We start from the raw sequence: 13,581 nt of genomic DNA on the forward strand, positions 1-13,581 counted from the left end.
ACGTGCTTTAGGATTTCGCAGCATAAACTATTTTCCTGCACATGTGCGGCGGCGCTTCCAGCTTCCTGCTCCGTTCGGGGAAGCAGAAAAGGGGAATCCCCTGGCTGAACATCTCCATCTTATGATGGAACCAAACACCGCCGAACGGACCCCATTGACTCATTGACTATAATGAGGTCCGTTAATTTCCGCCCGGCTTTTAGATGGAAGTTAAAGCGCTGCATACTGCCATTTTTCTTCCAGTATTTTGTGCCGGATCTGCGATGGAGGTTCCAACGCAGATGTGAAATCCCCCTAAATAGAGGACAGGTGGGGGACTTTGAGGGAAAATTTATCAAAGTGGTGCACATAGAATAATATATTCGGCATAACTCAACAGACATGTTGAGCACGTTAAATGCCTGGCAAACATTACACCAATAGGGTAAAGAATAAGGATATAGGATACATTGTAGGACTTCTATTAGCCATGCCCCCTTTTTTTGACACATCAAAAAACTACAAAAGTATCTAAAACACAAAGTTTTCATATGAAAAACAGCATATTTTAATCAATCAATTTCCTGGAATATACAGTACTCTGTTTATACTCTTTTTGGTGTACTTTCCACCAAAATCCTGGCATATTAAGCTTAGTATTAATAAATCTCCTTAAGGCCTCATGCCCACGGCCGGGACGGACTCTGCCAGCGGAAAATCGCAGCAGAGTCTGCCACGGTGCCCCCCAAAATCCCCAAACTCACCACTTCGGATCCGCTGTACACGTCCAGCATGGAGGGCCGGCACGCATATGCAGTACAGTGCATGATGGATCTGCAGTGCAGAATGACGCTGCTGGCGGTGGTGGTGGTGGTGGTGGTGGTGGGGAGGCCGTGTATTCACGCGATACTTCCACTGTGCTACAGCGAAGTATAGCGTGACAGATGTCTTCCATTGACCACAATGGAAGTCGGTTGCGCACATTCTTTCACGTAACAGAATTCCGCAGCGTGAACATTGAGCTATTAGGTTCAATAGAACCTAATAGCTGCAGGACAACGCCGCGGATTTCCGACGCGTAAAACGTGGCAGAAATCCAGCCGTGGGCATTAGCCTAAAGCAACCATTTGGGTCTGGAGAAACAAAAATGGCCGAGCCGCTTTTCTGACTACTTGATGCACATTGTGCATGAGTGTGCATCAGTAACCTAAGACACTACATGTTGCTCTGACTGGCCAGTACTGCTCACATGGCCAGCGCTGGCCAATCAATACAGGTGTCCTGTACTAATCCACAATGTGCTCCGGTAGTCAGAGAAGCTGGTGTGGCCATCTTAATCGCTCCAGGGTTGGAGGGTCATTTTAAGCGTGTGGTCCTACCACAATTTTTCGTCAGACATGATCTTTTCTGATCTTAACGGCAACACATTTTTTCTTGTGATTTCAGTGAATTCATAAAGTGGATTAAAAAAAACTAATTCTGAAAAAGCCATTAAATAAAGCAGACAGCAGACTTGAATGCAGGGCATTAAGCTAAATATTGGTTAGAAACCCAATATGAAACAATGGAAGAGTAAAGCCCCATTTACACACAGATGATCGCTCAAAATTTGTTAGAAACTGACAGTTTTGAGCGATCCTTTTGCATTAGTAGCTAACTAGCTTCATTTGCATGTATTTAGAGAACAGCAGGTGGTCTGTTCTCTAAATACATCGCTATTGTTCTCCAGCAGGAATTAAGCTGAAAGAATATCATCAGCTCTGCTTGTGGAGAACTCAGCATGCGGTCCCTCTTATCAGGGACGACGGATCTTAAGCTGAGTTGAAAAGTGCACGGTAAGTGGGCGATGGGCGCACATTTACACGCAACGATTATCGCTCAAAAGATGGCTTTTGAGCTAATTTTGAGCGATAATCGTTGTGTGTAAAAAAGCCTTAACTGGTCCGATATGCGGAAGTGCGGGCAGCAGTGCTCGCTTCATATAGGTCAAGCTTCACTTGCCTTGTTTTTCTGACCATAAGATGCTTTTCTTGCAATGATAAATCTTGCTAAAGTGTCCATGCACCTTATAGTCTGAATCCCCCCCCTCCCCTTGTCTGTTCCATCTCCAGCCAGGCACAGAGCAGCGACAACCCAGCTCCGTTCCTCCTAGACCCCGGGAGGCGAGCCAAGCCTTCACTTCGAATAACCCTTGAGTGACGGATCCTAGCCTACCAAGCTGAAAGGTACTGAACTCTTTCCTCCCTCAGTCTACTGAGTCCTGTCTCCATCTCCCACTGCGATAGTGAGAGAAGGCTGAACTTATGGATAGAGCACTCAAGTCATGGGAGGAAGCCATACTGTTTTAGTATTGTGCGGTTATTGGAGCTGAAGCCTTACTGAGGAGGGGTTAGCACAGAGATGAAGTGAATGGAGAGTAAGTGGACAGAGGACATCACTGCTACAACATGCAGGGGTCCAGCTTCACAGTGAACTCCCAGTGCACAGAGATGGTAGGAGTGAACGTATAAGTGTGCAGGACGATAAATACACCAAAAAGACAAACCATGTGGACAACTTCATCGGGCTCATTCAGGTGTTCTGTTGCGCCCCTCCATCCCCTTTATTATTGCAGATAATACTATTATACAAAACATATATTAACCCCCTTTCTACTCTACAACACCAAAACCTGACAACTCTGGACAAGTTAGTGACATCAGTATAAAATATTTTTCCCCATTTTGTTGCCTCGTGTCTGGGAGTGGCCTACAGTCTGAAAAATACTAATTTTTTCTCCGATTTATTTTTAAAAATCAGTTTGATAAAATTACAAAATCTAAGTTGACAACACATCTCAACACTAGCGTATGAATTAGAATAACCATGCGATTATTAGTCTACGGCATAGGGTGGTGCCTGCCATGATGCCAGACCGGATCTAACAGGTTATCCCTACCTAACTGGTTTATCATCACAGTACATAGGTTTACCTATCCGGATGGGTTTTTAGGGCTGCCTACACATGGGCGGATTTGCATTGCGAAATCTGGAACGGGCGTCCACCTCCGGATTTCACAGCAAATCCAGCCCATAGCATGCTATGGCAATACATGATTTCATGTCTGAGTGGAAATAGATTGCGATTTTCAGCTAGTGAAGGAGAATGCTGCAATTTTGTGCTTCCATTGAAGTCAGTGGAAGCGGTCCGTCCAACGTCCATTCCGCAATCATTGCAGAATGGTCGCTGGATCCGCGTCACCGCCTAGCGATGGCGCAGAGTCATCTGTACTGCGCATGTGCACCGGCCGGCACATCCGCAGCACAGGAACGAAGACGCCAGACAGGTATGCAGGTGTCATCCTCCAGAAGGAAAGGATGCGTAATTTTACCAGACTTGGTTGGGATCATGTTTAGAGCCCCCTTTAACCCCTTGAGTGGCGGGTTTCCTACCACCTTGTCGTGCCCACCAGGGCAGGTTTTTTAAAATGGTCTAATCATTGAATTTCAACTAATTTTGCAGTTGCGTCTCAAGAGCCATAACTTTGTCATTTTTCCATTGACATGGCCATATGAGGGCTTGTTTTTTGCGGGACAAGTTGTGATTTTTTAAACAGGGGGAGGGAAAAAAAGAAATGGGGAAAAAAGAAAAAAAGGGGCCATGTCATTAAGGGGTTAAATAATGTATTAACTTCCTTCTCTGGGTCATTACGACACATGGATACTACATGTGTGATTGTATTTTTGATTTTTTTACAAAGTAAAGAGAGACAAGTGTTTTTATTTTTTTTTTTATAATTTTTTAACTTTTTTTTTTTTTTTTTTTGTCCCTTTAGGGGACTTCCACAGGGACCCATCAGGACCCCTGATCACATTCCGGGGGTCCGATGGTGACAGCCCTTTACATGCTGCAGTGACAGCCCTTTACATGCTGCAGTCACATAGACTGCAGCATGTAAGGGGTTAACACAGCAGAGATCAGAGGTTTTCTCTGATCTCTGCTGTAAGAGCAGGTACCTAGCTGTCCTCTGACAGCTAACAACCAGCTCTCCCTGCCACAGAGACCATCGGCTTGCTTCTGACAAGCCGATGGTCTCTATGGCAACCTGTAAACAAAGCAGGAGATTGCCGGCATATCGGCAATATCTTCTGCTGGTTTTTCAAAGCCCTTGCTTTGTTCTCTGTGAGTCTGTGCAGGCAGAGCACACTGTCACAGCTTGTGGCATTGTGCTCTCCAGCTCCCATAGTGATACATAACCCGGAAATCTTCCGGGCTATGTTGCTATGAGCAGTGGAGCTCGTCCCGGAAAGGTTCTGGGGCGTGCCACTCAAGGGGTTAAGGGAAGGGACCGAAGCGCAGCTACATGCAGGTAGAAGTGACCAGGCTTTGGAAGATGCCCCATGTGCAGAGGATGGCGGCACCCAACTGCAACCCCAGTAGCAAGTAGATGAGCGGCGGCGAGCCAGGACATAATGTAGGTTACTATTAACAACTTGGTATTTTGAGAATTCCTTATGCTAAAGCCAGAAAAGTCTGAGAATTCCTGTATTACACTTCAATGGATGACATTACTATAGGTCTAGTAGAGTATTTCAGAAATGCTATAAAAATCTGCAACACTAAACTCCAAAGAAGTATATGGAGAATGCGGCGGGAGGAAACTGTTGAGCCCCCATTCACCTGATGGGTGAGGATTCCAGAGGTGGCATTCATAAGGTGAGATAATATGTAACCAGCACAGCAAGTGCCCCCACATGCAGATTTATAGCAAAACCGTTTTCACTCTGACTTGTAATTACTGTGGAGTTTTGCAGGTGAACAGCAGTTTTACCCACAAAGCTAAGTGGCCATTAACAATCAATTTGAAAACCATGCCGACTTGCAGTAAAACCGAATGTCAGAGTGCTTAGAATGTGACCTCACACTTAGCAAGGTTCCTTGTGGTCCTGAGGGTCTGCAGCTGGCAGAGCATGCTGGGAGTTAGTTACCTACGGACCGGGAAGAGATGACAGGAATGTGAAAATTAATGTATTTTAATTATCTAATAGGAGAGAAGAATTTGCCTGACTCTTGTGTTAGACTGTTTCTATCCAGCTAATCCGCTCGGTAACCTACTGCCTGGCTCTTGCCTTGACCTAGGGGCGCTCTCGGTAACCTAACGCCTGGCTCTGACCTTGGCCTAGGGACACTCATGGAAACCTACCGCCTGGCTCTGACCTTGGCCTAGGGACACTCATGGAAACCTACCGCCTGGCTCTGACCTTGGCCTAGGGACACTCATGGAAACCTACCGCCTGGCTCTGACCTTGGCCTAGGGACACCCTCAGTAACCTACCGCCTGGCTCTGACCTTGGCCTAGGGACACCCTCAGCAACCTACCGCCTGGCTCTGACCTTGGCCTAGGGACACCCTCAGTAATCTACCGCCTGGCTCTGACCTTGGCCTAGGGACACCCTCGGTAACCTACCGCCTGGCTCTGACCTTGGCCTAGGGACACCCTCGGTAACCTACCGCCTGGCTCTTGCCTTGACCTAGGGACACCCTCGGTAACCTACCGCCTGGCTCTTGCCTTGACCTAGGGGCACTCTAGGTAACTTACCGCCTGGCTCTTGCCTTGACCTAGGGGCACTCTAGGTAACTTACCGCCTGGCTCTTGCCTTGACCTAGGGGCACTCTAGGTAACTTACCGCCTGGCTCTTGCCTTGACCTAGGGGCACTCTAGGTAACTTACCGCCTGGCTCTTGCCTTGACCTAGGGGCACTCTAGGTAACTTACCGCCTGGCTCTTGCCTTGACCTAGGGGCACTCTAGGTAACTTACCGCCTGGCTCTTGCCTTGACCTAGGGGCACTCTAGGTAACTTACCGCCTGGCTCTTGCCTTGACCTAGGGCCACTCTAGGTAACCTACTGCCTGGCTCTTGACTTGGCCTAGGAACGCTCTCTGTAACCTACTGCCTGGCTCTTGCCTTGACCTAGGGGCGCTCTCGGTAACCTAACGCCTGGCTCTGACCTTGGCCTAGGGACACTCATGGAAACCTACCGCCTGGCTCTGACCTTGGCCTAGGGACACCCTCAGTAACCTACCGACTGGCTCTGACCTTGGCCTAGGGACACTCTAGGTAACCTACCGCCTGGCTCTTGCCTTGACCTAGGGACACCCTCAGTAACCTACCACCTGGCTCTGACCTTGGCCTAGGGACACTCTCGGTAACCTACCAACTGGCTCTGACCTTGGCCTAGGAACATTATCGGAAACCAACCGCCTGCCTCTGACCTTGGCCTAGGGACACTCTCGGTAACCAACCGCCTGGCTCTGACCTTGGCCTAGGGACACTCTAGGTAACCTACCGCCTGGCTCTTGCCTTGACCTAGGGACACCCTCAGTAACCTACCACCTGGCTCTGACCTTGGCCTAGGGACACTCTCGGTAACCTACCAACTGGCTCTGACCTTGGCCTAGGAACATTCTCGGTAACCAACCGCCTGGCTCTGACCTTGGCCTAGGGACACTCTAGGTAACCTACCGCCTGGCTCTTGTCTTGGCCTAGGGGCACTCTTGGTAACCTACCACCTGGCTCTGACCTTGGCCTAGGGACACGCACGGGACCTACCGCCTGGCTCTGACCTTGGCCTAGGGACACCCTCAGTAACCTACCGTCTGGCTCTGACCTTGGCCTAGGGACACCCTCAGTAACCTACCGCCTGGCTCTGACCTTGGCCTAGGGACACCCTCAGTAACCTACCGCCTGGCTCTGACCTTGGCCTAGGGACACTCTCGGTAACCAACCGCCTGGCTCTGACCTTGGCCTAGGGGCACTCTCGGTAACCAACCGCCTGGCTCTGACCTTGGCCTAGGGACACTCTAGGTAACCTACCGCTTGGCTCTTGTCTTGGCCTAGGGGCACTCTTGGTAACCAACCGCCTGGCTCTGACCTTGGCCTAGGGACACTCTCGGTAACCTACAGCCTGGCTCTTGCCTTGACCTAGGGGCACTCTAGGTAACTTACCGCCTGGCTCTTGCCTTGACCTAGGGCCACTCTAGGTAACCTACTGCCTGGCTCTTGACTTGGCCTAGGAACGCTCTCTGTAACCTACTGCCTGGCTCTTGCCTTGACCTAGGGGCACTCTTGGAAAACTAAAATTAGGCAGTGACCATACTCTCATGTGAGAGAGACCTTAGGTTGGGGATTGCACTGTAGGCGCTATTTGCTTTGTGTACCGCTTATATAATCCTTGGATGACCTTATTATGGCTAGATGAATTGTGATGAGATGCTGTGTGCGCTGTCACTTCATGCATGATGTCTAAGTTTGTCCGGCAATACTTACCATTTCCCCCTTTCTTTTTTTTCTATAAGCTTGATGCTATCATATGACTATGTAAATGGTAGTTAAATGGCGGTTACTGATATCTCCCGGTAACCTCCTGGTGTGCCCATCTTTTGTACAAAATAATAATCTTTTCTCCTCTAAATTGACAATCTGTGACTTTTTTTTTATTAAATATTTTTTTGTATAAGATTAATATATTATATATTTAATAATTTTTTGTTAGTAATGAATGACTCAGTCCTTTTTGTGGACTAGCCATATATAGTGCGGGGGGGCCTACACCTGCTCAGGGCCCCCCAGGGAATCCATTCCCCTATGGGTCAGTCCATGCCTGGGTTTAATTTTAAGAACACAGGAACTTTTCCAACTTGGATACATCAGTTAAATTGAGTCCTCTTCCAGAAATGAATCCATAAACTGACAAGATCTGAAGGAAGTTACATAATAGACAGCGCTGCGATGTTAACGACTTCAAGCACCTCAATATGATGTGACAAATGGGTAGGAACATGCCCAGCAGTGTCATAATGCAGACATCTCACCTGCAGTTAGTCCTTGTCAGAATACTAACGGAGTAGACAAACTCCAGGTTATGACAATGTTTATTAGGAAAGGTTTTACTGGGCTTCCTTCCAGACTGAGCACGAAACTGCAGCACCTCAAGGAACTGCTTTATAGCCTGTATTGTAACATCGCCCAAAAAGAACTAAGACTTGAGTCATTACTAGTCATTTGAGGGATGGAGAAGTTTATTTGTGAAACTATGAAACTTTGTAAGAAGGTAAAGTGGACTCGGGTTAGAAGGAAAGGGGGACGTTAGCTACGTCCATGTTTAAGGGTGGAGCTGCCAACATAGAAATAAAGGGAGTGGACAAACATATTGAAACACCTTACGAAATGCATGGCGTTTTAATTATTACCACTGAGCTGCTCTTTTGACCCCTGCTTGGCTGACAGCTTTCCCGACAAATTTGTGTTTTACTTCACCTCTTGCCCTGCTCCAGGTGTTTTGGGAGCCAGCTGGTAACAGCAGCTGAGTGGCTCAAACCCCTGACCAATGGAACCTTGTTGCTCGGGCAGATGTTCACTTCTTTCCGGCAGCATTTTTGTTATATTACCGCCAATTAAAATCGGTCTCTACTAGAGATGAGCGAGCGTACTCGGATAAGCACTACTCGCTCGAGTAATTGGCTTTATCCGAGTATCGCTGTGCTCGGGTCTAAAGATTCGGGTGCCGGCACGGAGCGGGGAGCTGCAGGGGAGAGCGGGGAGGAACGGAGGTAAGATCTTTCTCTCCTTCTCTCCCGCCCGCTCTCCCCTGCTCCCCGCTGCGACTCACCTGTCAGCCGCAGCGGCACCCGAATCTTCAGGGACGAGCACAGCGATACTCGGATAAAGCCAATTACTCGAGCGAGTAGTGCTTATCCGAGTACGCTCGCTCATCTCTAGTCTCTACATGTCTTATTGATTTATGATACCATGTAATTTAAGCCATGCATTTCGTATGGTGTTTCCATATTTTTGTCCACCCCCTGTAGCTTTCCGTTAACAGCGTTTGAGTGGGTGACTGGCATCGTTGACTGTACAAAGATGGGCAGGCAAGGTCTACAGGCCATAAATAAGCAAATTTAAGGTTCACCTTGCTCAGCTTTCAATATGCAGATATAGAATCCTCTCAGCAGATGACTTTCTAGTAAATTAAAGACTGCTTCTTTTTTTTTGGCTCAGATATCCCCTTCTTATAGCAAGTAATTTTATTGCATTCCACTGTTGGAACACATGAGGCTGTTACTCGTCTGCCCATTTCCGGGTGAGTCTGTGACCTTTTCCGGGTTTGACGCTCGGTGGCGCGCAATCAGAAACTGAACGTTGACTTAAAGGGGTATTCTGATTATGTAAAGTTGCTGTCAAATGAATGATAATCAAACGTTATTAAAGTTTACAATATAGTTCTGCTTTGGATTTTGTGTCTGTAGCTCTATACACCATCACCTTCTTCTGCACCTCAGAAGCGTTTATTCCCAGGTTGCCATGGATACGTCCTGTAGACACTCCAGTGCCATAGCTCGGGCTTGTCCAGTAAGAATGACCAGGGACAGGTTTTTCTCTCTTCAGCTCTTGGGACCGGATTGCTGACCAATAGCAGGGCAGTGCTTACTGGGGACACCCACAGGAAGCAAGTAGAGAGCGGGGGAATTGTGATAAATGTAGTTTTATGCTGTATGTCAGTAGGGACGCAGCTGCCACGTTGGAAAACAGTGATGGGGGACAGGATAATGTGGTAATGGCTATACCCACAGCCAGCTGGGCATAAACATGGCGCAAACACAGTTCATATCTGGAATTTGTGAAAATTAGTTTCCCCGTATTGTACTATGAATGTAAGCACAGATCTGAAGGTTATACTGCTCTCTTGAGCAAGAGAATTGTCTTAGGCCTTAAAACGCGTTGGGTGAGGTTACATTATTAACATAAAGCCTCATCTAGATTGAGGTCCTTTGCGAATTTTTGCAACATCTTCATTCAAGACTTCTTTGGATTCATGGGGAATCAAGACGGCTTCGCCAGGCCTTTGCCCCCAAGATACAAGTATCTTAGTATAATCATTGTTTAACAATCCGTTGGACCCATCAACGGAGTGCCACCTTCTGTGCTTTTCTTATTTTGTGGGTACTTTCCACCATCCGGTGTGTTTTTGAAGAGGCAACTCTCCTATGAATATTGGGCTGGATGACGTCACAACCAACCAAACCCTTCACATTAGAGGTGCTACTAAAGTCTTCTGTGACCATCTTGTGTACCCGGTGGGTTTCTGCTGTTCTGCTTACATGGATCTCTGTATGATCACTATCCCATTGCAATGCGAATGCCACCGAGTCGGATTGTCTTCTTTCCTTCTTGGCTAAGATATGGCTGAAATCATCGCTTGCCACCCCTCCCTTCAATAACGTACATAATGTTCCACAGAACCGACACATACGGAAGCCAATAACGTAAAAAAAAAAAAACACGATTTGTATTCCAGAAAGCAAAACCATTTCCCATAAATAACCACAAAATTATAGGAAGAAAGCGAGAGCGGGTCTTCAACCTAGAGATGGACAATCCGAAGAGGAGCTCGAATTTCAATTTATGCTAAGAAAACACATACTGTACCTCCAAAGAGACTCGCAATTGCTGGGAACCCACTAAGTTGGAGACCCCTTATCTATAGAATCGGTCAATTATATAAGCTACAAATTCCATAGTCGGAACTTTGGAGGTTTAATACTAAAAGTTTGTTCACGATACGTTTTGAAATTATTATTTATTACCCCCCCCACCAAGCCGAGTTCTCATTTTACCGACCTCGAAAGGATGGAAGGCTGAGTCAACCTTGAGCCAGCTACCTGAATCATGCGGGGATTGAACTTGCAACCTTCAGGTCGTAGGCGAGAAGATGAGAAAGTCATTGATAGAGTAGTACCAAGTGTATGTAACCACATTTATAATATCCCTGTAATAGACAGAGTTATGAAACCTACCTGTCGAAGGAGTCTGTAGATAATTTATACAGATATACAAAAAGTTTGCTGCAATGCCTCAGTACTGGGCACACCGAGTCCAACTGCACCAAGTCTTCTTCTAGAAGTCTCTGAAATGGTTGATTGTTGGAAGGGAAGACATTTGATGGCCTGATCTTGCGGCATTCAGCAAAGCATCCGAGTAACCGAATAGCATCGGCCAGTTTTTCATACTGGATCTCCGTTTTGAAGAAGTGAGAGTTTGCAGGTTCATACCGCATAGCTGCTGTTAAAGTGCAGAAAACAGTGTACAGAAGTTCAAAGACTTGGTTCTGGTTCACCTTCTCCCAACCATTCCTTGGTGGAGAACTAAGAGACTTCTCCATTGCCACTAACAGAGATGTAACATAGACAAATCCACCAACTTTCCGAAAAACAGTCCTTGTCCGATGACTTTCCCTCAGAACTATTAGAAGTGCCTATAAACCATAAAAAGAAATTGCGGGATTATAATAAAATTGTAACAGAAACAAAGATAGCAAAAGGAAAGCTCAACATCTAGTGCAACCTCTAGAGCTTGGGCGACCACTAGAACATTGGCCTTCTCATACACAAAACCTTACTATCGGGTTTCCTCAAAAAATAAGACCTACCCTAATTTTTCTCGATTTTCGTGGGGGCTTTAATTATAAACCATCTCCTTAAAATAAGCCCTAGCTGCATTGCATGCTTCCTTGCAGTACTCAGCCGCCGACAGAAGATTGCTTCCTGTTAATGTGGTTCGTTCAACCCGCCTCCAGGAAGTGATGGCTTTGATTGGCTTAGCTGCGAGAACCAATCAATGCAGCACTTGATGAACCAATGAATGGCTGTGATTGGCTAAGCCATGGCGCTTGAGAACCAATCAGAGCCATCTCTTCCTGGAAGCAGGATTTATGAACCCCATTACCAGGAAGCCATCTTCTGTTGGCGGCTGAGGACTGTAAGCAGGCACTGTGGAGCCCCAGAGACCAGCAGGAGGGACCCAGACTGTGCCTGCTATGCAAGTATAATATACCACCCTCTGAAAATAAGACCTAGTGCCTCTTTTGGGTAAAAATTTGTATAAGACCGGGTCTTATTTTTGGAGAAACACTGTATACACTCAAAACTTATACCAACGAGAACCCCCCCAAAAAACTAAATTCCTTATCCACTCATTCCACTTCATTACCATTAGTGTTGTATTTAGGAAAGTTATGGGGTGTCCCAAATCTGCCCCTTACAAAGTATTTGCAAATTTCATCACATCTATTATCATGTTGAAACAGTCAAATAAAAATAATGGGGGGAGTGGGAGGGGGTATTAAATTAGGTCATTAGTTGCATGAAAGGAAAAGAAAAATGGAGGAAAAAATGATGCACATGGTAAAACATATTTAGTGTAACTCCCTAGGCATGAAAGCCACAGTCTTTCTCACTTCATGACTTGTGCACCAGTTAGACTTAAAAAGAGTGTCAAAAATGTTCAATAAATTTGATGAAAACCAGATAATCCATTTCAGCAGAACCCTAGTGCATTTTTACTTATAGGGGTTGTCCCGCGAAAGCAAGTGGGGTTATACACTTCTGTATGGCCATATTAATGCACTTTGTAATGTACATTGTGCATGAAATATGAGCCATACAGAAGTTATTCACTCACCTTCCCTGCGCTGGCGTCCCCGTCTCCATGGTGCCGTCTAATTTCAGCGTCTAATCGCCCGATTAGACGCGCTTGCGCAGTCCGGTCTTCTCCCTTCCGAATGGGGCCGTTCGTGCCGGAGAGCTGCTCCTTGTAGCTCCGCCCCGTCACGTGTGCCGATTCCAGCCAATCAGGAGGCTGGAATCGGCAATGGAGCGCACAGAGCCCACGGTGCACAATGGGAGAAGACCCGCAGTGCATCGTGGGTGAAGATCCCGGCGGCCATCTTACTAAGGTAAGTAAGAAGTCGCGGGAGCGCGGGGATTCGGGTAAGTACTGGACGGTTTTTTTTTTTACCCCTGCATCGGGTTTGTCTCTTGAACGGGGGGGCTATTGAAAAAAAAAAAAAAAACCGTTTCGGCGCGGGACAACCCCTTTAAAAAAGGTCTCCCCAAATGCTGTATGTCTTGTGTATTGAACTTAGATGTATTGGCCTTAAAATAAACATCCACGTTGGGGAATAAAGCATTCTAGAAAACTTCGAAGAAAGACTTTAGGTAAAACTCTTACACCTGTGTTACGTCTGGTGCCGATCCTGAGGGGCAATGCATAAAACGCAGCGATTCAACAAACACAACAGAGAGAATCCCGGTCTCATCTACCACCCCACCAGACCTGCAAAAGGACACAATATAGTGTATGAGTTTTAGCCACAGGGCTCCTTGAAAGGGAATTTGCCTCAAGTACCAATCAACCGACTTATGGTGAGGTGGGTGGTGTATTTTTTCCAGCACAGGGAGAATGACTGGGGTGGTAAGTATAAGACTTACATTGCCGGACTCAGTGGGTCAAGTAGGTGAGCTGCTGAATCCAGGGATGTGAATGTTCTACTTGCTTACCCCCACTGTTCCCTCGGTGTCAGTGCTAAAAGCCGCCACTCAGTGGCTAGGTAGTCCGCCAATTATAAAACTACAACGGGCGAACTACTTAGCAGTCCTGCTTAAAAATGCACTGAGTGGCGGCTTCCTGCTCTAACAGCGGGGGGATGACTGGGGCGGTAAGTATAACACTTACATTGCCGGAATCAGTGGGTCAAGTAGGTGACCTGCCGAGTCTGGGGAAGTGA

General features: G+C 46.9%; 1 protein-coding gene across 2 annotated transcripts in view; it reads right to left on the bottom strand.

The window, feature by feature from the left end:
- WDFY3 (WD repeat and FYVE domain containing 3) overlaps positions 1 to 13,581 on the bottom strand; it is a 279,283-nt gene that overhangs the window by 132,168 nt on the left and 133,534 nt on the right. For both annotated transcript variants that reach the window (XM_066574359.1, XM_066574358.1), the window contains exon 14: positions 10,814 to 11,271. In XM_066574359.1, coding sequence (XP_066430456.1) covers positions 10,814 to 11,271 — 458 coding nt within the window. The remainder of the gene's footprint in view (positions 1 to 10,813; positions 11,272 to 13,581) is intronic.

This window comes from Eleutherodactylus coqui, chromosome 7 (assembly GCF_035609145.1).
Source record: "Eleutherodactylus coqui strain aEleCoq1 chromosome 7, aEleCoq1.hap1, whole genome shotgun sequence".
Lineage (NCBI taxonomy): Eukaryota > Metazoa > Chordata > Amphibia > Anura > Eleutherodactylidae > Eleutherodactylus > Eleutherodactylus coqui.